Source organism: Centruroides vittatus, unplaced genomic scaffold (genome assembly GCF_030686945.1).
Source record: "Centruroides vittatus isolate TY-2023 unplaced genomic scaffold, ASM3068694v2 contig_620, whole genome shotgun sequence".
NCBI lineage: Eukaryota > Metazoa > Arthropoda > Arachnida > Scorpiones > Buthidae > Centruroides > Centruroides vittatus.
Window position 1 is genome coordinate 4,164,312 of NW_027122381.1, and position 24,248 is coordinate 4,188,559.

Consider the following 24,248-nt stretch of genomic DNA (forward strand, 5'->3'; position numbering starts at 1 on the left):
GACGACCTCCTTTTCATCTGGCAAGTAGATTCTATAACAGGGTGAATCGAGATCATATCCGACGAAGATTCCTTTCATAGACTTTCTCTCCATCTTTTTCCTTTTATGATCCTCAATCAACACACAACACTCACAGCCAAAACTTTTTAGTTTTGAGATGTTTACCATACGTCCAAACCAAAGTTCGGCAGGACTTTTGTCATCTACAGAGTTCTTTCCTGTTTGATTAATGGTGAATACAGCATAGTTAATAGCTTCAGCCCAAAGATCCTCGCTTAAATTCCTGGCATGTAAAACAGATCGAGCTGACTCTAGTATGGTGCTCATCTCCCTTTCTATTCGTCCATTCTGCTGAGGTGTATGTGTGTTTGTTCTGGTATGTAAAACTCCAAGCTCCTTCAATAACTCTCTGGTAGTCGAATTTTTGATTTCTGTCCCGTTGTCAGACCTTAGACTTTTCACTTTTCTTCCAAATTGATTTTCAACTAGTTTCATGTATTTATCCAATGCTGCAGGGGCTTCGTCCTTGGTTCGTAAAAAATAAACAGTTCTAAAATGAGAAAAGTCGTCCTTGAATAAGAGAAAATATCTTGCCTTTCCCAGAGATAAGGTATCCATTTCACCTAAGTCAGCATGTATCAGATCCAATACTTCCTTCGCTACCTTGTTATTTCTTGGGCGAGAGAGATGATGATGTTTGCTGTAGACACAGCCAATACAAACGTTGTTCTCCCAGTCATCAATATATCTTATATTGTTTCTGTCCAAAATACTCTTGCAATACTTCACATTCTGATGTGCCAGTCTTTCGTGCCAGACTTTGATTGAGTTGGTCATCATGCACATTCCTGTGACCTCTCTGCGGAACATCATTTGATATAATCCTTCGAGTCGTTGTGCTACTGCTATTTGCTCCTTTCTAACGGCCGTTTCGATAACTGACTTGTTGGCATTGGCAGTCTGAATAAATCCTTTATCCAACATTTGGGTAACTGAAAATAGATTGAATGATATATTAGGAACATATAAAACGTCTTTCACGGTTGCTGGATACCATTCCCTTCCATTAAAGGCCTCGAGTTCGACGTCACCTACTCCGATTCCATTGGTTTCTGTGTTGTTCCCGAGTATCATATTCGTATACTCCTCCAGCGCTTTGTAGTTTGTCAGCCATTCTTTTCTGAAGGTCATGTGCTGTGTGGCAGCACTATCTTGATACCAAATATCCTGTCAGTTTCGTCTTGAGTTTTTGTCATTTATTTTCGTAGACGTCAATCCTACAGTGACAAGAGCTCGTCGTTGTCCTTTGGTCTTATCTCCTTTGTCTGATTCGTCTGACTTCTCATTTTTACATTCCCTTGCAAAATGGCCCTTTTGATTGCAGTTGTTACAATTGTAGGTTTTCCTGCAATATTCGAAATATTTCTGACACGGCTTATTCTTGCAATATTTCTTTACATGTCCCTTTTGTCCACATCTAAAACATTCGACTCCTGAATTTTTCTGCTGACTTCTGTCCTTGTTACCTTGCGTTTTCTGTTTTGAAATGAGGGCATTCTGTGCGATTGGTTCCTTCTTGTCGTCTTCCTTCAATCTGTCCTCTTCCAGTCGAAGTCGCTCAATTAAAGTGTCGATGTTCTTGTCCGTTGGATTAGCGTTATCCCATGACGTCCTGAAGTGATATAGTTTCGGCAGCAGTATTCCAAGCATTCTTGTTATAATCCAGCTTTCCTTAATTGTTTCTCCTTCAGCTTTTAAGTCTTCTGCATATTGTTGAACTGATAAGCAATTCTCCACTACAGACTTACTTGAATCATACTTATAATTAAAAAAATTTCTCTGTAGTCCTTCAATTGTGAGATCGGACCTTTTACCATACAAGGTTTCTAATTTGTGTATCATACTATACGCAGAGGTGCAATTTGCAATTTTCTTTGCGATATTACTGCTCACATTTAAACCTATACAAGTTTGAGCGTCTAAATCCTTTTTAATCCACGCTGCGACATCTGCCGCATTATTCACATCTTCAGGTTTAAGAATGATTCCGTTCGCAACGTTGTACAAGTCCTTCGATCTCAGCGTAAGATTTAGCTTTAACTTTCATGAAATATAATTAATATTTCCCTGCGAATCTTCTGACAAAGTTTCCATTTGAGATTTCACAATATCCATATCGACAGACTAAATAATTTACTTAATTAGTTTTGTGTCTTATCTAAATACACGTACGGTGATAACGGGAGGCAATTCACGATCACTTACGAACACTGATTTATCTGACAAAATTATGATCAGTATCATCTATCTTTATTTACTTGAGCTGGGGAAACAATTTTCCTTACTTTGGCCCAGGCAGCAGTCAAAATGGATTGCCATCACTGCCTCTGTATTCGGTTGTCATGTAATTTTGATAAAATGTAAAGTATGATCATTTAATCCTATTACTCTCTCTTTCAACAAATGCTTCTACTCGGATGTAAAAATAATTATATACACACTTACATTATCTATATCCTTTGCAACTTTCCTCTTGTATCAGTATTTGTGAACAGCTAGCTTTTGTTATTGGCTATCATCATCCCAGTATTTATTGTTAAGTTTCAAAGTGACCTATGAATTTTTGTTGGGGATAGTGACAAAAGAGGTGCACACAACCACCTTTTAATGAACAAAAATAATTTTAATAAAATGAACTGTCACTACTAGATCTAAAGATATCAGTTAATCTAGTAAGGTACCAAATTGTCTATTTCTTTTTTGAAAGGTACCAAATTGAATTTGCATACATCCTGACAACCATATACTAATATAATTAATTAAAACAAAAATGCCTGAAGATTAAATTAAACTAAATTACAATAGTGGGACTAATGATAACTGCATTACAATTATTTCTAAAATGCCTAAACTAAATATACAAACAATATCTTTCTAGTAGGTGGTTGAACACTTCAAGTCTCCGCTTCGTATATCCTCGAGCTTTAGCTGAAGCTTCTTATGCCTCTTCACACAAATCTTTCTCTTGGCCCAGCGCTGCTACTCACTCAAGCTCAGGAACATCTTCCAAGGTTTGTCCAGCTAGGTCCTTCCAGGTTCTTACTTCCATCCTTGACCAAGACTTGATCCAAAGTGAGCTCTCTTCGTTTGAGCTCCTTGAATATTTCCTTTCTGTTTTCCAGACCAGTTTCCCTGAGCAGGGATCTTTACTTCAATACTGAACAAGAGATGGTCTGGACATGATTACAATCAATGACATAATGCTGGACAAAGGTGGAAAGGGCATATGAAATGGAGTGGGCAGAGAATAGAAGAAAAAAGATTGCGGACCGTTACATTTTAACAAATCATTGATTATTATTGTTTACATTTTTCCTGCATTCCATAATTTTTAGCTTTATTTTAATTCTAACTTAACTTGTGTCCCAAATATTTTTTATTTACATGTGTCAGGTTTTATTCATTACTTGCTGCTCATCAGGTTTTGTCATTTCTCTCCAGGAATGTGCATATTTTAAGTCCATTGTTATTACTACTTTTTTTTATTGTCAATGGGTATCTTGTCAGACTGTTGGAAAATTTTTTACTGCATTATTAATTTGTAAATATTAAGAAATTTCTGTCTTTTGACAGAATTAAATTCTTTGACTATGTTTTTGATTGTCTCAAAAAAATTTGCTATTTTATTTTTTTATTTTTAATTAGAACATATTCTGTATTTCAGGCACACTTGGTAGAAAAATTTCTACATTATTTATTTTCTAATATGGAACTGGATCCCACATGGCATGGTAATATTTATATATATATATATATATATCTATGTATGTATGTATGTATATCTGCAATTTATTCCTTAAAGTTATTTAACTATTTGTCAATTGCATTATTTGTTTAATTAGGTGCTAGTGAGGTGCAGCTGGAGTATGCGCAATCAGTCATAGAGAGAACTATTATGAGTCAAATATACATACATGCCATGTATCCCAATGGCGACGGAGACAAACTACGAGATCAGTAAGTCTCTCCTTTACACAATCTTAAGATATAATCGGCAGACCACAATGCTTTTTCAATTTAGTTTTGTTTTTGGATAAATGCATGTCTAAAGAAATAGCTACCGCTTGTCTAACAAAGACTTCTGTACCAGTAGTGTAAATAGAACTGGAATTATGGGGTCCAAATTAAAATAAGTCACAGAAGTTAATTTAACAAAAAACAAATTTGTTAAAAACATAATATCTTTGGTTAATTTTGAACATCAAATTTTTGAAGCTACTGTAAAGTTAACTTCAGTTATATTCTAAGACAGTTACACTTACAAAATTATAAATTATTAAGATTTATTTGCAAAGGAAAACACCATAAACCACCAGGATAAAACTACTAAATATAATGGAAAAATCCAGAATTAAACTTTTGTGAAAATCTTCAAACACAATTGCATTCCTCTGGACATGCTGCAATGCCAAAGGATGAATTTTTGTATATAAGTACTGTACATTCATTGCAATACACTTTATCCTATACTTAAAAAATTTCCACAAGATACTAACAGAAGAAAACACAGGGATTTTTCATCCTTCATCTTTTTTATGCCTCAGGAAAAAAGTCTTATAGCAGAGTTGACCTTTTATTGTAGGCTCTTATCCATTCAATATGTAAAAACATGTAAAATAAATTTTTTTTGGCAGTGGCTAAAATCATAAATGTGTATATATTGATGTTAATATTATCCTAAACTTATTTTACTTTTGACATGTATTTACAAATGTTAGTTATAAAACTGGAAAAATTCAGTCTCAACCCAGAGAAAAACTAAGAGGCCTTGGCACCTCCCCAGTTATTTTAGCAGTTGAGATTAAATTTTTTCAGTTAGTAGCTTTTAGAATGTTAAGCAAAGTGGTCAGCTGTGTTGTAAAGTACTTATCCATTTCTATTGAAAACAAGTGAAAAAAATGGACCGTTACCGTTGGTGAAACTATTGGTTGAAACTTATGACCGTTAACTTAATGGGTACTTTATGCAGGTTCACGGTTAGAAATTCAGGCCTGGACTTGTGGGCTGCAAAAAAATTAAATTATAAGTTGAGATCAATAAAGAACAAGTTTTAATATAAACTATTAAATAGCACTATATACAAGTAGTAAAATTCAAAACAACAATTTTTTCGATAAAGACAATTCTCAAAGACCGACAAAATTTGAAATAACTTACCGCCTAAATTCTACTCTCTTAAAGCTATTTCCCTTTGAAATCCGACAAAGTCAATCAACTTATAACTATGTACAAAGAATCTTAACCAACTAGAATCTTATTTGTTACCTCTTATACTAGGAACCTTTTCTAGCCAAAACTCCTTCAAATCCAACTCTTTCAATCTCCAAGAATTCTCTTTCAATCTATCACTCAGCAACTACTTCAATTCACCTCGATTATCTCCTTGGAATCTCTCTTCGAACGCTCTGGAAGCTCACCTCGTCCTCCGGTTTGTTTTATGCTGTGAGGTAACGTCACAATGATTTGCTGGAACCACCCCTCATTTACATATTTAACATCTAACAATCTTTTTTCTCTCCCTGGTCAGCATTTTTCCCGACAATTTCACTAAATTCTTTTACATAACTTTCTGTTAAGATTTCTTACATGTTTGAGATGTCTTTGCTTAAGGTTTAGCGAGTCCTCAACATTAATGCGTGTGGGGTCTCCCCCCACTCTGCAGAACTTCCTTTGAACTTCCGAGTCGGGAAAGTGCAATTGCGCATTAGTTTTTCCTATGGTGCTTCATCAGATCGGTGAGTTAATTTTTTTTTTTTTTTTTTTTTTTTTTTTTTGTTTGTTCATTCATTATATTACTTTGGGTAAGTAAGAGAATCTTTGTCCTAACTAAACATAATCTCCAAAATAAAATAGAATTAAAGAAAATAAAAATACAGCTCAAACTCTGTTCCTTCTGTTTGCATGAATGGACACTATCCATTCATCCAAACAGAAGCGATGAACTCAAATTCCAGCCAACTACTTGTTTTGTCTTAATACATGATATGTGCCAACACTGAAGGAAAACATCTGTTGACATTTATAGTTTAAAAGTTCTTTAAGTTAATACAGTAGAGCATCAATTATCCGACTCAATTGGGGACTGGGGTTAGTCGAATAACTGAAAAAATGGATAACCGAAAAGTATGAAAAAATACATTATTTATATTAGTATATCGTTATTAACCTACTTCACGTTGAATTTTCATCGATGTTAAGCCTAACAAAATTTTTTAAAAATAATAATCGTTGCTATTGTATTGTCAAAAATTATTTCTTTATTTTCCACAAAATAAATACAAAAATAAAGACAAAATAAAAAATTAAGCCTGATTTAAATACTGGCCTCCCTTTCATGGTCGAGCCAGTGTTGCCAGCTAAAACATGCAAAAATTTAACAAAAATAATATTAAAGTAGCCAAGACATGCCAAATATTGTAGTGCCACATCACTAGCAGACATTTGAATTTGCCGACTAGAATGCGGTCGGTTAACTAATGTGACTGTTGATCGGAGGTCGGATAATTGATGCTCTACTGTAGGTATTTTTATTATCACAGAAATTTATTTGTCATGGTGAAGGGTTGGTAAATATTATAAATTGACTTGAACTTTAGTTAGGTACTCCTTGCAACCATGTGTGCACATGGTTGCAATAGAATATTTTTAAAATACGTTCGAAAATGCAAATTTTTTAAGTGTTCAATTTTCTTAATTTTTATACTTCTGATAAATAGCACTGAGTTCAGCGTTAACGTAAATTCTTCTTTTTACGGCAAGCACTTTCGACGAAATTACGTTCGTCGTCTTCAGGCGAATAAAGAACAAACGTAATTTTGTCGAAAGTGCTTGCAGTAAAAAGAAGAATTTACGTTAACGCTGAACTCAGTGCTATTTATCAGAAGTATATACAATTTTGGCGTGAGTTTACTTTTATATTTTTTCTTAATTTTTTCTTGAGAAAGGTCATTCAACATGATCGAAAACATTAGAGGATAATAAATTTGGCTGCTCATTTACAAGGTGTTGTGAGTTTGTTTTATTGATTAGATATGCAGTCTTTGATGTGTTATTAATAGTTATGATGAATGAACAGCTTACTACAAAGATCTACAGTAAGGAAACATATTGTCAACTCTATATACCTAATGGTCATGTGATCCTTACAAATACAAGACTGGTGCTTTTTGTTCTCTGGTTAGAAGGGCCTTCACCCACTGTATGTCCCTTCAAGATAAGGATATAGAGATGAAGTTCATCAAAATGTTAGCCATACTGTATGGTTATTCAGCCACTCTTATTAGGGTGCCTATTGTGTCGTTGTAGGTTTTTGGGCTCTATCTTTTGTTTACAGTATAAGGGCTTGGCAGCACACATGAAGAGGAAAAGAGTATTTAAAGTAATGTGGCAACATTACTTTAAATACTGGCAACACGACATTCTTTTTCTGACAGGTGAGAGGTCAGGTAGGTGAAGGAAAAAGCCCTTGGTTCTTTTTTTTTTCTTTGTGTGTTAAAGTGTTCTGGTGGACTGCATTGTGCAGTGGAAGCAATACCTATACTGACTTGTATTATTAGACCAGAAGTGAAGAAATCTGTTTGCATTGGCTGAAATACCAACCAGGTGATTGGAATGTTTTGTTGGTTTAAATCAATTGATGGTAGTGGGACATTGCCCAATAACTAGTTTCGATATGAGACTCGCATGTCTGGGTTGACTGAAGGGACCACCACTATAGCAAACTCATTGTACAGACAAACCTTATATAGCAGGGGTGGGCAAGCAAGAGTTCAGTGGGAGCTGAAATGTAGGTTTTGCAAAATGCATGGGAGCCGCAGTTCTGTACTGTCGTGGCAGATAGTATGGTAAGGCGCACGATTTTGTTATATAATATAAATATAATATAAAACAAATATTGAATTTTTTTAATAAGCATATTTTCACAAAATTATAAAAACAAAATTGTAAAAATAATAATAAAAAACAGAAATTAACATTTTCAGCAAGAGCCGCACGTAACTCAAAAAGAGCTGCATTTGCCATGTCTGCTATATACTTTGTCGGAGTCTGTATGTGTGACCTGGTGAACAACATTGTAAATTTTTGTGTATATCAATATTCTACTTGTACATAAACTTATTGTTAAGTAACTTTTCTCTGTCTTCCTTCTCATATGGTAATCATTCACCTTCACATTAGTCTTAACTGATTATTGTGATTTACACACTATTTAACAGCATCGACAACCTAGAAACCGACCACAACAATGGGAAGGTGACTTGATGGCTGTTACATATAACAAGAAAGCAAATGCCATATAGAGAAATTACCAAAGACCCCCTCAAGGAGATGTTCTCACCAGGAGTGCACACCATACCACTAACTGATCCCATATTAGACTGTATCTTAGACTGTGTTACGGCCATCGTGAGGACTCTTGAGATAAGGATCAAAGAACAATGCCAATAACATTGTAGTATCACAAAAAAGCTTTTCAACACGGCACTTGCTGCTTATGCAGGGGATGATGGTGTACTTGTGGGCTTTGATCAATCAAGATTATTGCATCAAACATCAAACCCCACATCTTAAATATCTGGAATATGTGGAAATCTACAGCATGGAGGGTGTAGTATGGTTTGAGCTTGCAATGTAATATAGTCAATTCCACTTAATTGGGGCATGTTGGTAGCATAAAAGGGGGTGAAGACTCGGCACTACTCAGAGGTATTGACCGAGTATGAAAATTAGCTAAGATAGAAAAGAAATTTATGAGAAGGGTTGAAGGTGAAATATAAAGAAAGATAGGATAACATGTTGGATGGTGAAAAGTGGTAGTCATGAGCATCGGCCCCCACATTTATTAAATTAAAATTACAAACTACAAGCGATACACAAAAGTAACGTACAGTATACAATAATTGACATGTGACAAGATTAATCCCAGTGAGCAATTACAATATGCAGTAATTACATATGAATGAATACTGATTTATAAAAATGGTAACACAGCTGAGAGAAAGTACAATGCAGCCATACCATACCAGGGAGCAACGATTGATCCCCATAGAGCCAATACTGAGTAACACAAGATTACTTACATAGCCAATAAATACATTAGATCGAATTGACAATGTGAGGCATCAATGTTGCAACACACACAGGTTTGATGGAGCCATGCAATCACCAAGTATACAATAAAATAACATAATAGGATATAAAGAAACAGAGCAAGAGTAATTATAAATACAAAGTAGGATAAAATACAAGAAGCTTAAAATACAATAAGTGAAATGAAATACATTAAGCATGATACAATATACCAATAGTATTCAAACATTTTAACAGTGCGACCCCAAGGTAATTTTCCGCGACCCCATTTGGAGTCACGACTCATAGATTGAATAGCACTGCAATATACAATACAATATAAAGCAGTAAATCAGTACGTTAGCAGTAATGATAAAATACATAAACCCATATGTGGGGTACCACATACAAAATACAAACCGGTCAATAGGGTAATAAAGTAAACAGAACAAAAATCCTATATCCTAGTTATTAAAAGTAGGATCCAAGGCACCAGTATCAAGGATGAAGCACTCAAGTGGTAAAAACGGCCTTGTTTTCCACAAGAGTCCTAAGTCTTCCGCAAGGCCAGTTGAAACCTTTTACAATGACTGTCTGTTCCAAATTTGTCCTATGGCTAACGAACTTTGGACAGTGGAAGATCAGATGGGATGGGTCTTGCACGGCATTGCTATCACAGTCACAGAAGGGATTGTTGCAATGTCTGAAGCAGTGTAGATACTGCCTAAGATTCCCATGCCCAGTGAGAAGCTGGGTGATATGGAAGTTGGTATGGAAAAATTTTGTGTGCAGCTTGGAGAGGATGTTTGGAAAGTAATGGAAGGTAGTCCTACTCATGTCACTATCCTCCCATTCACGTTGCCAGATCTGGATTGCAGTGTCGTGAATCACTGACTTGATGGCAGTGTCAGAAACCTCCAAATAGCTGTGGTAAGCTGAAGAGGCAGCTGTCTGCCTACTTAGCTAGGGAATCTACCTTTACATTATCTTCGATGCCAGTGTGACCACAGACCCAAGAGAGAGCCACGTTGTTGTTGTGGATGCTTTTAAATTCCTCGCTGATAAGACCTGAAAGAGGGCCAATGTTGTTAGCCAGCTTTTTGATGGCAGTCTGGCTGTCAGAGCATATTGTAATATGCTGGTTTTTGATGCTAGATTTATTGATATGTATGAAGGCTTGGTAAATAGCATATTGCTCAGTTTGCATAATGGTACAGAAGTTGGCCAACCAGTAACACGCCTGGTAAGTATAGTTGCTGTCCTTGCAGTCTTTAATCACAAAGGAGGAACTCACTTTGAAACTCCATGGTCTTCCTTTTGGCACTTAGGCCAGTCATAAGCTGTTGCATAAGGCGTTTCATCCAGGTTAGGAAGAAGCCCAATCTCAATAAATTTATAAATGTCGCTGTTTGGGTTGTCAATATACCCATTCTTTAGCAGATGCCACCTCCACACTTCTCCCATTGTTCTGAGGTGAGGCGAGGAAGGAGAAAACCTGGAGGGCTGAGGTAGGAGCGGTCTTATAGGCTTTACAGAGGGTTAATTGGGGCAGCCGTTTAATTGGGCTAAATCTCAAAGAATGGAAACCAAACAAATACATAATTTAAATGCTTAATTAAGACAACTTTTCGCTTTATTAATAATTTAGCAATTTTTTGATATACTTTCAGAAGATCCCTAAAATATGTCAACACTACGTACACTAATGTCTCATAAGCTTGACGGTTGGCAGGAACAAAGAAATTTTTTCTTTCTCTCTGGCAGTTTCATTTTTCCAGAGGGGGGTCAGCATAGCGGGATGTATCACATCGGGATCCCATCTTAGGCAGACTTGAATGCAAGCTACTAACCCTTTTCTGGATTGGATTGGACAATCTCCTTGAAAGCGAAGGGACAAAAATCCACAGACAATATTTCAAGGTCTCAACCAAGTTGGAAGACAGCTAAAGTTCTCTTGGAAGGTGTTGTATGCATGATTATGTTTACACTCAGACTGCAGCCATCCAATCGTTGGGACCTGCATCTGGAGCTGGCAGATTCTACAGATGCTCCTGCTGAAGTGGCCATCTTGAAGTAAAGGAAACTGCTTAAAGAAAGGCCATAAGGTGACTTTTGGAAGAACCCAGACACTTGCTAACTAAAAAGGGAGAAAGGAAAGCTTGTGTTGTCAGGAACAGATTGAATGGTTAACTCTTGTGTGCGTCATTAATATTTGGCAACACTAGCGTAATGCAAATCAATTATCTGTTGTCATGAGTCTGGAAAATTTATAGTACAAATATTTTCTGTATTTTTTTTTTAATAAAGCATTAAAATAGGTACCCAATTATTATTTGTTTACCTACTTATTTATTTACCTATGTGTTACTTAGTTTAGAATTTCTTATTAGTATGTTTAATTGGGGCAGCTGCTTAATTGGGCCAAAATGGATTAGTCCCATGTCCCAATTAAGCAGAATCGACAGTAATTCATTTTAAATTATTGCTTGTATAAGTTATCATAACCCAGCATAAAATATGATTCTTTTACAGAACATATTTCAGTAAAGAACATAAACAATAGAAACTGAACTTGCTTTATATTTGGGGTGGCCTATGCAAATTTTATCAAGTAAAATTATAATGTTCAATATCACTAATACGCCACTCCATTACATTCTACAGCCACTTTTTATTCAAGACTATTGAAATAATGATAACGAAACATTAGTATCAAAGAGCCATATTAATAAATGCTATTTCACTATTTAAAGGTAAATTAAAGCCTTTACTTTTTTCCAGCAAGAGTGATTAATGTAGTAACAAACAGTTTTGGCCCAATTCATAGGCCAACATCAGGTCTATGAATTGTACGTTTGATGTTTGGAATGCTTTTGCATTTCAAAATGAATTGTTAGTGATGTTTTTTTCCAGTTTTGTTGTAATTTTACTCCTTGCATGTTTATCAAGAGCTATTCTTTATTATAAAGTCTCTGCTGAGTTGATTGTGGAACTTTTGGTGTAATCATTAATTTTTTTGCCCTATTTGTGCCATTTTTTAAAATATTGATTATCTTGTAAAATCATTATTTTTGGTATTATAGAAAAGTATTGTCTCTGTTACTATACATTACATCATACAAATTTACTGAGAGAAAATACTTGTTTGGCCCACTGGGGTCAAGTGGACAAAACTATTGAATACTGGTGGTTGTGTGGCTAAAACCATTGAACATGTGATCCTTTGGATAAACCAACTGAGCCAGGTTCCTGCCCATTGATAGCACATCATGCTGGATTTGTGACTGACCAATGGGTTGGCCATTGAGTTTTCTGGGTTTTGTGTGTCTAAGACTTGAATACACTCCATTTTCCCCCATAGAAGTCCTTCCAGGAAGCACTCTAGGCAGTTTCCTCTTTATTGCAATGCATTATTCCAGCAAGCCAATAATTGATGTGGCAATGCTGTAGTTTCTTAATCCTCTGCCCTGTGGGCACTAAGTGGGTCTTTTCTAACTAAAAAGGGAGAAAGAAAAGCTCATTCTATCAGGAACAGATCAAATGGTCAACACTTGTGTGCGTCATTAATAATATTTGGCAAGCCAGCCCATTATGGGTTTGGCCAGGCCCACAATGGGGCAGCCAGGTGGTGAGAGATGGTGCCCAACTATCTGGACAGATCACCCCCAAAAGATTTCTGGGGAGTTTTCGACTCTTCTGGATTCAATTCCTGGTCCCTCAGAGTGATAGGCTGCCACCTTGACCACTTGGCCCTCTAGCCTTAAAATGCTGTAGTTGAATGCAGTGGTGGACAGATACATATATTGTAAGCAAGCCTCTAAATGTACTTACCTTGGTGCAAAGAACTACATTAATGGACAAAATTTTTTTTCAGAATTCTTTACCAGCACATGCAAAAGCTCTCTAAAGTCATTGCACCCACACACAAGGACCTGAGGATTCCCAAGGTGAGATCATCCATTAAGCAGTAAATTTGTTTTATAAGAACTAACAGAACTGGTATTAATTCATGCAGATTTATCATCATGAATGCCCATGGCCTTCTGCTCAAGCTGAAATTTACACCATCAATGCCTTCAAGGTAAGATGCGTATTTTTTTGCCATGCTATAAGTCTGATTTTTATCTGACAGACGGATGGCCAATCCATCAATATTTTTTCATCTGTAGTCATTAAAAGTGGCTTGGCGGTCTTTGCTCTCCCTCTGTCAACTTTGAAATTTCTTGGGCAGACAAAACAATGCCCTCCATGGATGATGGGCATTGTTCTGTCTGGTCTGGCACCCATCTCTCCCTGCAATCACTAACGAAGTGTGTTTTGCTGGTCAACAGACTCCCCGGGATAAGATCCAGTGTGTACTGAAATGCTGTAATACCATTATGAACTTGTTGAGCATGGCTAGTGATGAATCGGTGCCGGCCGCCGATGATTTTGTTCCCGTGCTAGTCTTTGTCCTGATCAAGGCCAATCCCTCTTCGCTGCTGTCCACCGTCCAGTATGTCGACACCTTTTATGCCCGCAGACTGGCCGGAGAAGATTCCTACTGGTGGACGCAGTTTTGTTCTGCTGTCGAGTTTATCAAAACCATGGACTAGTAAACCAAAAGTCTTTGGGCAGGCTCCATTCTTGGTGCCTTTGCTCCCAGCTCCAGATGCAAAAGACAAATAAGAAAAGAAGAGACAGATCATCCCTTTCCAAGAGAAAAAGTTTCAGTGGCCCCACTGTTTTATAAATAACGGTTAATTTCTGTATTTACAATAAAATATTCCTTCACTACTTTCTTATCTTACTTTCCTCGACATCTCATTGGGAATACTACTATTCTAGCCCTATTATTCCCGAAGCTAATGGAGCATGTCTGGTAATGTCCTATTTTGTTGTTTTGCTAGACACTGGCAGGGTAAAGACTGTACAACAGCAGTTCTCAATGTTTTGATCAGATGGGACAAATTGTAGACTCCGGAATATTTGGTAGGCCAAAAAAGGAAATAAGACACAAGGAAAGAAAAACAATGTACTGTACAGTGATACCTCGGTTTTCGTCGATAACTATCCGAAACAATTATTTCCATGTGAATCAATGTAAATCCAATTAATTCGTTCTAGACACTCCAAAATACATACCAAAAAAAACACATTTTATAGAGAATAAATATAGTGTTCAATATTGAAAAAATAAGAAATTAATATAAAATGAGTATAAAAGACTAATATGCCCACCAAAACAGAATCGCCATCTAACTGTTCTTGATTGATCCAAATTAATAACAACTGTTCAACAACTTCAATCGTTCGCGATCTCTGTTTCGTTAGCACCTTAGCCTTTTTTATTGCTTTATATTTGCCACAATGGAACTTATCGTGGATGGCAACTTCCCGTACATGTGTAAGTTCGCCGAAATGGGGGGTTTTTATTCCCAACCGTCGGGATGGCTAAGGGCTATTCGCATGTGGGTGGCGGTTTTGAGGAGGCAGAAAACAAGCGTTTCACATAGAAACCGTTTATTTTAGTCGAAAATGCTTACATAAATTTAGCAATGGTTCTTGAGTTCAGAGCTTTAGGTAGTTTTCGGTTTCGGTCTGGTCCTACGCTGGAGGGGCTCGTAGCAACGTCGAGTTAAAAGTTCGAAATTCTGAAGAGACAGTGCACAAAAGATGAACGGAAACACTACTATTGGAGGTAAAATACACAACAGGTAGTCTAGAGCAGGGATGGGCAACCTGCGGCCCCCGGGCCGCATGCGGCCCGCGTTAGTATATTGTGCGGCCCGCGTCGCACAAAATATTACAAAACAATATAACGGTCTATAAAATAAAAATTTAAAATACTAACATCTACTCGTCTGTAATCGTACTAAATACCAAGAACCCGCTTCGTATATATATTCGACACAGCTAGAGACGGCCCTTGGGTTGATTCATTTTTGCGTTTTTAAGGGGTGCTACAATTGTTTACAAATGCACGTGTACTTTTGTTGACTATCCATACGCGCTTGACCCTTTTTCAAGACTAAATGAAGCTCGAGGGAGTAATATGCATTCGTAAACAATTCTATTGCCCCTTAAAGACGCAAAAATAAACCAATCCGAGGGCCAACTCTAATTGCAAGGTATCTGGTAATTTAACCCGACTTCACACGATACTTCATATTGAGCTGTAAAGTTTTACCAACGCTTTGTATCGTTGCATTTAATTTTTTGGTATTTTCTACATTTTTACTATTAATCTACTGTGGTTTGTCCGAATTATAGAAAAAGGTATGTTAAATATTTGAAATTTTACGAAAATAGAATTTTTAATGTGGAATTTCGAATTTTAAATATCCAAGTTAGAATTTCTGTTTAATAATAAATGTTACTATTAATTTCCAAAATTGAAATTAAAAATGTTTGAACTAGAGAATTATTAATATTTTAAGAACAATTTAGACTTAGAACTGGACAGTAATAAAATACAAAACCCACATATGAAAACGTTTCAACTTTGCATTATTTTCAATGCTAAAACTGTCCTTGAGGTTCGCACGTGGTTTTGTACAATAAAAGCTCGATATAACAAACGGTTGCTGATGTCGGTCTGGCCAAAAGTAAAAGAAAATTATTAAAAAAAAAAAAAAAACTCATTCCTTGTAACGGACTCCTGCTACTTCGGATTATTTTTTAGTCCTCGCAGACCATGGTTCTTACGGACTTTTTAGTCGCCGTTTCATTTAGTCAAGTCATTGTTTTACAGTCACTTCTCGAGTTACGATCACCTCGTCCGAAGTTGCGGAACCGAATCCCGTCGTAAGTCGAGAAGTGACTAGTTATTTCCCCATAGTCGTAGTTTTATTCATTTTATTTGACAAAAGTAAACGCAAAATTAATATAAAGTTTATTTTAATTATTTTTTCGGTGTAGATTTTCACCTTACATGCAGTTTTGGTTTTGTTTTCTGATCGACTTGTTTTTGGACTGCAACTTGAAAAATTTGCAAATCTATAAATTCCCACTGTCGTCCGTCTGTCTTTCCTTAAACTAGGGGCAGGAGGCCCCAATTAACTATTTACGAACTTCCGGTTCAAAACCGAAGTCACGTTATTTCAATTCAAAAATTTCCCCCGAAAGGAGTTAGATAAATGACTGGCACTACTAATTTGAGGCGGAGAACATATACCTTAAAAATTAGATTAATTAAAAATGTGATTAAAAATTGCAGCCCAGCATTGTTTAGTTTTGGTTTCATTTCGCCATGAGTGATGCGTCGTGGATTTCAATTGTTTGTAAAGCGAAGATATGGATCATAAAAGAAGACGATAAGCTTTAGATTTAATACAAAAAATAGATATATTTCGTTAGATTTAAGATGGAAAATATCAAGATGAAGTTGGTAAAGAAATGTCTGGGAATAAATAGACAACTTCAGACATTTCGATAGAGAGAGAAAAATAACAGACTTTTCTTAAATATGACAGTTCTACTAAAACTAAAAAGTCTTTTACTTTGTCTGATATAATTTAGGCTGCGTAATAGGGTAACATTTTAAATTAAGAAAAGTACAGCAGTAGTAGCCGTTTTTACTCTTCGTTTTTTGCTTTAATCTAACAATATTTTTTTTTATGTAGACAATTTTGATGCAGGTGGTAATTAGTCTAAAGTAGAAAATCAATTTAATCAAGATCCCGTTCTAACGTGATTCTACTATATAATAATATACTGTTCGATAAAACGGACGAGTCCGTAGTAATGAGTTATCGCCATAAAATGGACTTTCATTGTGATGAACCAATATCTTCAATTCCATAGTAGTTTGTTACATCGAGCTTCTACTATATTTATTAGTGCAGTATTTTATTCATTTTATTTATCCTCAATTTATAGATGTCAACAAGAAAGAAAAGAAAAATTGAAGATGAAAATCGAATTTATAATGAGTCGTGGAAATATGATTACTTTTTCATTCATTATGAAAAAAATCTTGTTTGTTTAATTTGTTCGGAAAGTATTGCAGTTTTTAAGGAATATAACGTTAAAAGGCATTACACCACTAAACATTCCAATAAATACGACCAGTTTACTGGAGACTTAAGAAAACAGAAAGTGGAAAAACTGATGAAAGCCGTAACCTCCCAGCAAGCATTCTTAATGAAAACAAATAATGAATCTGAATCCGTTACAAAAGCCAGTTATGAAATTTGTAATCTATTGGCAAAAACTCTTCATTGTTATTCTGATGGAATGTTTATAAAGCAGTTGAAATTATATGTCCTGATCAGAAGAAGATTTTTTTCTAATATTAGTTTATCTCGACGAACAGTTGCGAGAAGAATCGATGAAATGGCAGATAATGTCGACGAATCATTAAAAAAACGAGTAAAAGCCTTTGAATATTTTTCCATTTGTTTGGATGAATCCACCGACATAACAGATACGGTTCAACTTGCAATTTTCATTCGAGGCGTTGATTCAGAATTAAACATTACTGAAGAATTTTTAGATTTAGTTGGGCTAAAAGGAAATACTACAGGAGAAATTATGTACGGGGCTTTAGAAAAAACCTTAGATAAAAATGAACTCTCACTATTAAAATTGAGTGGAATTACAACTGATGGCGCCCAGTCTTTCAGAGGAGAGCGACGCGGTTTAATCGGTATTCTCTCGAATAAATTAGCACAAAACGAAAATCCAAATGATTTATTTATTTGCCATTGTGTTTTGCACGTGGAGAATTTATGCGCTAAGAAAATTAATATGGAACATGTTATGGATATAGTAGTATCCACAGTGAACTTTCTGAGAGGTCGTGCATTGAACCATCGTCAATTTAAAGAATTTTTGTCTGATATTGATGCCTGAAAATAATGACGTTGTTTATTTTACTGACGTCAGATGGTTAAGCAAATCTTCAGTTTTACAAAGATTTTACAATCTCTTACCAGAAATAAAATTATTTATGGAAATGAAAGGAAAACCTGTTAAAGAACTTTCAGACTGCGAATGGCTGACAGATCTTGCGTTTTTTGTCGATATTACAATGCATTTGTCAGAATTAAATATAAAAATGCAAGGAAAAAATCTTATCATATCTGAATTTATAACCTTTATAAAAGCATTTATATCCAAGCTCAAATTATGGAGCACGCAATTGCGTAACAAAAATTGTCACTTTTTCCCCACTTTATTAGAACGCACCGAACCTAAAAATTATTTTAAATATGCAGAGAAAGTCGAAGAACTAGAACAAGAATTTAAAAATAGATTCGAAAAATTTCTTAGCCGAGAAAACGAAATACGAATAATTACGGCACCTTTTTCAGTAAACATAGAAAACGTGCCAAATGAACTTCAATTGGAGTTAATAGACTCGCAAAGTAATTTAGATTTGAAAGATACTTTTAAAGAAAAAAATCTGGTAGATTTTTATAAAACTTTTATCAAAGAAAATCAATTTCCTAACTTAAGAAAGTATGCGGCAAAAATTCTGTCCTTATTTTGTACAACTTACGTATGCGAACAGTTTTTTTCTGCAATGAATTTAGTGAAAAGTAAAACAAGAAATCGGCTAACAGACTCTCATCTAAAAAATAATTTAAAATTAGCAATGACAAATATTCAGCCAAATATATCTGATATATTACATTCGCATCAATTCCAGCAGTCACATTAAGTACAGTATACCTATGTTAATTTATGAATAAATATTTGTGATTTACCCGTATTTTTTATTTTTTTCTTATGTGCGGCCCGCGTTAATTCAGAAGTTTCAAATGTGGCCCTTACATAGAAAAAGGTTGCCCATCCCTGTTTTAGACTATGATCGCGTTTAATCGTTGACTATGACACTAACGCTCATTTTGATTTTTTTTTCTTTCTAGTTTCGTTTTGCTTTCTAAACTGCGTCTTAATTTTTAATATTTTTCTTTCTAAATTTTCTTTACCTAAAATTTTGTTTTTCCCGTTACTCTTTATGAGCGTCGACATCAAAGTCCGGTGTCGCCGACTCGACACTTATAAAAGTTATAATCTTAGGGTTTGACTTGTACATATCCCCTTTGGGGGGCTATTTCCGGGCCTCACACATGTGGCCGATTTCAGCAATCTTAATGCCACTTGTATTTTTCAATGATTTCTTTCTTCAACTTCGATCGTATTCCTGGCCTTCTTCGAAGAGCTTCTGTCTCGGAAACTTTCTGTGGTCCCATGATGGAGCTGAAAGGAAAGCAATGAAATTGTTTGGCTAGAGGCATGGGGTAATAATGATGACGCAACAAGAAACAACGCCACACTGAGCAGGAAAACGCATGGGTCGCTCTTTGTTTTCGCAAAATTAGCAGTGAGGTCACGTGGGCACGCCAACAAAAACCGAGACAAATTTTTCGTGGAAAAAATCGACGAACACCACAGTATTACTGTATACAGGAATCAGGATTTTCGGGGATCGATTTCTCTGCCTCCCAAACACTCGAAATAATTCCGAATATGTCGTTCGAAAGACAATTGTTTTCTTAGGTAATTGCAAGGTTACAAGATTATCTTTAAAGCGGTTGCCGAAATATAAGCATTCGAAAAATGTAAAAATTGCCAAAAAAGCTGTTTTCTTTTTCATCCGGCACTGCGGATACTCGTAGAGACAAAACTGCCCGGTCTAGAAGGCTCAAATTTTAAACTTAAGCTTTTCTCGTTACCTGTGAGGTGCCGGCCGAACTTCCGGGTCGATAGGTCAAAGTTCACGGGGATTTCCCGTACAGTTAATTCAGTTTTACGGATTAATTTTATTCTTATATGGATACGATTTTTGAAACGCCATTCTAAGTGCTCGACTGTCAATAGGCCTAATAGTTCTGTTGACTGAGACTGGCACCGTTAATCTCCATTCATCGTTGGCTGACGCGCGGTGTGGATTCGTTAGAAGTAGACAATTTCAAATTTTAACCAGACACGAGCTTGGTTTTTTTTAATTCCTCCGTTTTCTTTATTTTAATTTTCCTGTAAGCCCTTTTTTCCGACGTCTACGAAATTGAACTGCTTTTTATAATTTATAAATTAAAAAATTTATTTGATTACATGTCGAATGTTTTAAACTTTTATTTAAAAAATCCATCGACCAGTTGCTTATATTATTTGGCAACGTTTGGATACCGCCATCTGTTACGATATTGTATTTAGAAACTTTATACTTTTAAATGTTATAAAATGGCAAAAAGCTTATTTTTGGGGTAGAGATTTCGAAAATTTTCAACAAAAGGCTCAAGAGTTCGTAAGCTTCGAAGTGAATGAATAAAAATGGCCCCACACAAAGAAAAACGAAAAATCTTAATTAATATTTCCCTCGTTTCTCAATATTTTGAAGTTCAAGTCCAAAACTGAAAATTTTTGGGGGTCGTTTTTTGACCTGTAAAGTTGCCGATGGAGGTGGAAATATATCAAGAGGGTGAAGGGGTCCCGAAGAGTTCGTATATGTGCGATTGGCACTGAGACAGACTCTACGGTTACAAGAAACCGTTTATTTAACACGAAAGGATCTTGCAAGATTTCTGCTATCTTGGAGGTTCTAAGTCTGCGGCGGTCTCCGTGTCTTCCTCTCCTTTCGAAGATAGTTCCAAATGAAAGAATATTCCCGGTTCGCGAAGAACAGTTTCCTGTCGACATCCTCCCATCACCGGAAGAATATTCTTCCGGTGATGGGAGGATGTCGAGAATGTGGGAAAAGTTCGTGTAGCGTTTTCTTTAAAAAAAAACTTTTTCTAGCTTTTTTCTCTAAGAAAATCATTTTAACGTGCATATCAGTGAGGGTTTGGACCTGTCCAGAACCTCACAGGCCTATTGCCACACTTTCTCTCTGTTACAACAGCCAGGAAAGTAAAAGTCAATTATGTCTGATGACCAGACTTAAAAGTAACTAAGTACACTGAAAAATGCAAACACATTGTGTTAAGGTTCAAATGATAAGAAAAGTGTTGATTTTGCTTATCGTTCAGTTTCCGTAAGACGTTACAAAATGATAATGGTGACTAAAAACTAAAACCATGCAATTAACGAATTGTAAGTAAAATTTAAATTTGAACATTGTTGGCGGGAGAGGCGTTTCGCGATAAAGAGATATTTGTACATAGCTGTCGATGTTCGGGCAAAGGATACATTATTAAATATTTGAAAGAAACCGATAGTTTATACCTTATTTTCAATAAGTTTTCATTGCCTCAAAATAATTATCTAATTACTCGATAAGTATTTGTAAGCATCTGCCTCTCAATAATAATTTGAACGTGTAAACATCCTAATTTTCATGTTTTCGATGTAAGACCAACCGATCTATCCGCAACGGCCGAATGGTAGAGCAGTCCAGGTGGCAGCCTAAGGCTCTGGGGGACCCGGGATCGAATCCGGACGGGATTTTCTGACCGGAGAGGTCGGCCCCGTTTTTCACCACCCGGCCGCCCCATTGTGGGCTTGGCCGAACCCACAATGGGCTTGCTAAAAGAGGCCCTCTTAGTACCCACAGGGGTGGACAGAGCAAAAAAAAAAACGATCTATTTGCATATGTTGCACGACCGTCACACTTTAAAATACACATGTATTTGCACCGCATCGAATTTGGCAAATAACGCAATCTGTTTACCCCACATTTACAATCTAAAGATTGAGTATTTTCGATTTTCTGCCACCAGATGGCACACAGACGGCCACTTAAAGCAGCGGTGCCCAAATCTTATTTCTTATCTATGGACCAAACTGTGAGTAAGTTACGGGAATGAGGGCCACAAATATTTCCTACGTACAAAATACGGGCTTATTTCTATCCATTATAATGCGGGTGTAGGGCGACAGATGCGGTCTCCCAATACCCAGTTGGCCAGGAACTCTAAACCGAGAAGGTGTGCATGTAGAAACCGGGTTGGTGGGTATTGGAACAACTACACATTTTCTCACTTAGGGATACGTAGACGTATTTAATCTTCATTCGGGTCATCACAAAGATGTTCTTTGAATACATACATCAAAAACGGATGTGGGTAAATCCCAGTCAGGAGGGGCCGTCTTTCGAACTGCCGAGTGACGAAAGTGACATAAAGGAAAACGTAACAAGACGTAAAACAGTGTGGCGTCGTGCGGCATGACGAAAGAAAAGGTACAAAGCCGAACGCCAACGGAGAAAGGCTCCTTATACGCATTCTTATGCAATTTGTCGGCAGATCGGTTGCTTTTAATATCCGGGTAGAAGGTCGACCGCGGATGTTAACATCGACTTTAGCTTATATTTAACGTCTGTTAGGTGTTTCGCTATATTTTTATTCGACGAAATATTTAATTTTGTTTTCTTTTTCATTTTAATGGGGTGTTAATATGGAGTGTACAGCACGAAAATATTTTATCGCTCCCTTAGTTCGTCGTATTTACCGGCACCCGATTCCGAGTCGACACAAACTCGGGACGTCCGAGACTTACCTGTCTTAATTCTCGTCTCTAGGATCTGTTCGCTTCACAAAATTCCTTCCCGGAAAAAAAAAACGTAAACATAGGCCGAGTCCGAATCTCTCGCTAAATTAAGTCTCGTGTCGAAGTGTCTTCGGATGAGATTTGGCCCGGGGTGGCATTTTTGAGGCCGCACTTTGTCTGAATAGGGCTATGAGATAACGATGCGGTGCGGTAATAAAAAGCAGAAAACGTTAATCCGAGACGAAATGCGAACATGGCCACTCCTACATTCAACCGTTTAGTTTCGGGAAAAATCGAGTTCTTGCGGGAAAAGCTACTTTAACGTTTAAATAAATCTCTCTTAAAACTCTTCCTTTGCACACTTATACACGACGGGTTAGAATATTTTAGCTCGTTGCGTTTACGTAACACAAATGCCACGCTCCCTCAACTAAAAGGAAAAGGGCGGACATGTATTCAGTTTTCTTCCAACATGGCGTTGCTACAGTCACTCTATGTAGTTTATTCTAGGGGTGCGTGTGTTCGTTAATAGCGGTCACACTGCGTGTCCGCTATTATCAGTGCGTTGCCGTTTGTAGGTATTTAGGAACGACCGTGAAAGAAAGTACGTTCTCTGCTATCTTTCTATCGATAGTAACGTAACGAAGGAATTACGATTTTAAAATGTGCATTTTTAGAGACAAAAGAAGGGTTTCAATTGTAAAATTAACCATAAAATAGAAAAAATTTGAATGCCAGCTACCATTCGAAAAAATTCAAGAGGACACCTCACTGCGTGCACTAACTCGCGCTTTCGCAACTTGTAAATTTCACTGGTAAATCCATATAATGGATCCCGAAACGGTACCGTCCGAGCCACGGAAGATGCCGTGTCGCTTTCCACCATAAACTACTACTACCGGCAATCGTTTTTGCTGTCCAACGGCGCACACTGCGGCCAGAATATAGGAACGTATTCCACAAGACTTTTTAAACGCATGCCGCTTGCGCCGAGTTTGCGGAGGAATAAAGAATGCATTCTATAGAGTATATCCTAGCTCGTCGTTCTTGACTAGTGTCTAGCCCCCGAGCGAGCATTAGTTCTAAATTATGCCGCTACAGTGAACGGCGGCAACTGGCTTTGTGTCGGTTTCGTTTCGGTTGACGGTGACAAAATCTTTTGCTAATACACGGTGAATTGTCCGCGTATGAAATGGAATGCAGACGGCAGTGGCGCAGCGTGGCTGTCAGCCGCCCGGGCGGAAGAAAATTTCGCCGCCCCCTTATTTAGATATCTCAATTTAAAAGACTAAAATATACAGTAATTCTGTAAGTTTGCCGAAATGGGGGGAGTTTTTATTCCCAACCATCGGGATGGCTAAGGGCTATACGCATGTGGGTGGCGGTTTTGAGGAGGCAGAAAAACAAGCGTTTCACAAAGAAACTGTTTATTTTAGCCGAAAATGCTTACATAAATTTAGCAATGGTCCTTGAGTTCAGAGCTTTAGGTAGTTTTCGGTTTCGGTCTGGTCCTACACTGGAGGGGCCTCGTAGCAACGTCAAGTTAAAAGTTCGAAAAACTGAAGAGACTGCGCACAAGATGAACGGAAACACCACTATTGTAGGTAAATGAACACAACAAGTAGTCTAGAGGAAGCTCTTCTGTCCTTGACATCGGAGGCTTTATAATTTTCTCGGGATCGAATCATCGCTAATTGGCTAAC

The 24,248-nt window shown here is 36.8% G+C and overlaps 3 protein-coding genes across 7 annotated transcripts in view; all 3 read left to right on the top strand.

Annotated features, from left to right (window-relative positions):
• Positions 1 to 13,905, top strand: part of Gapvd1 (GTPase activating protein and VPS9 domains 1) — a 259,607-nt gene extending 245,702 nt beyond the window's left edge. For 2 of the 5 annotated variants that reach the window (XM_067275441.1, XM_067275442.1), the window contains exons 19-23: positions 3,725 to 3,791; positions 3,903 to 4,017; positions 13,004 to 13,076; positions 13,145 to 13,210; positions 13,461 to 13,905. In XM_067275441.1, the coding sequence (XP_067131542.1) occupies positions 3,725 to 3,791; positions 3,903 to 4,017; positions 13,004 to 13,076; positions 13,145 to 13,210; positions 13,461 to 13,724 (585 nt within the window). In that variant the 3' untranslated portion in view covers positions 13,725 to 13,905. Of the gene's footprint in view, positions 1 to 3,724; positions 3,792 to 3,902; positions 4,018 to 8,042; positions 8,190 to 13,003; positions 13,077 to 13,144; positions 13,211 to 13,298; positions 13,407 to 13,460 lie in introns of those variants that run through there. The other 3 variants (XM_067275443.1, XR_010881386.1, XM_067275444.1) reach the window with 3 other exon arrangements.
• A 3,084-nt stretch (positions 13,906 to 16,989) lies between these two features.
• LOC136979391 (general transcription factor II-I repeat domain-containing protein 2-like) lies at positions 16,990 to 17,964 on the top strand. Its single transcript, XM_067275333.1, has one exon. The coding sequence runs from the start codon at positions 16,990 to 16,992 to the stop codon at positions 17,962 to 17,964; it is 975 nt and encodes a 324-aa protein (XP_067131434.1).
• A 103-nt stretch (positions 17,965 to 18,067) lies between these two features.
• LOC136979392 (general transcription factor II-I repeat domain-containing protein 2A-like) lies at positions 18,068 to 18,775 on the top strand. Its single transcript, XM_067275334.1, has one exon. It carries the CDS (start codon positions 18,068 to 18,070, stop codon positions 18,773 to 18,775), a length of 708 nt encoding a protein of 235 aa, XP_067131435.1.
• Positions 18,776 to 24,248: the final 5,473 nt, after the last annotated feature.

Excerpts from the sequence above, each read along its gene's own strand:
- LOC136979392 (XM_067275334.1), top strand. The coding sequence starts at position 18,068 with ATGAAAGGAAAACCTGTTAAAGAACTTTCAGACTGCGAATGGCTGACA.
- LOC136979391 (XM_067275333.1), top strand. The coding sequence starts at position 16,990 with ATGTCAACAAGAAAGAAAAGAAAAATTGAAGATGAAAATCGAATTTAT.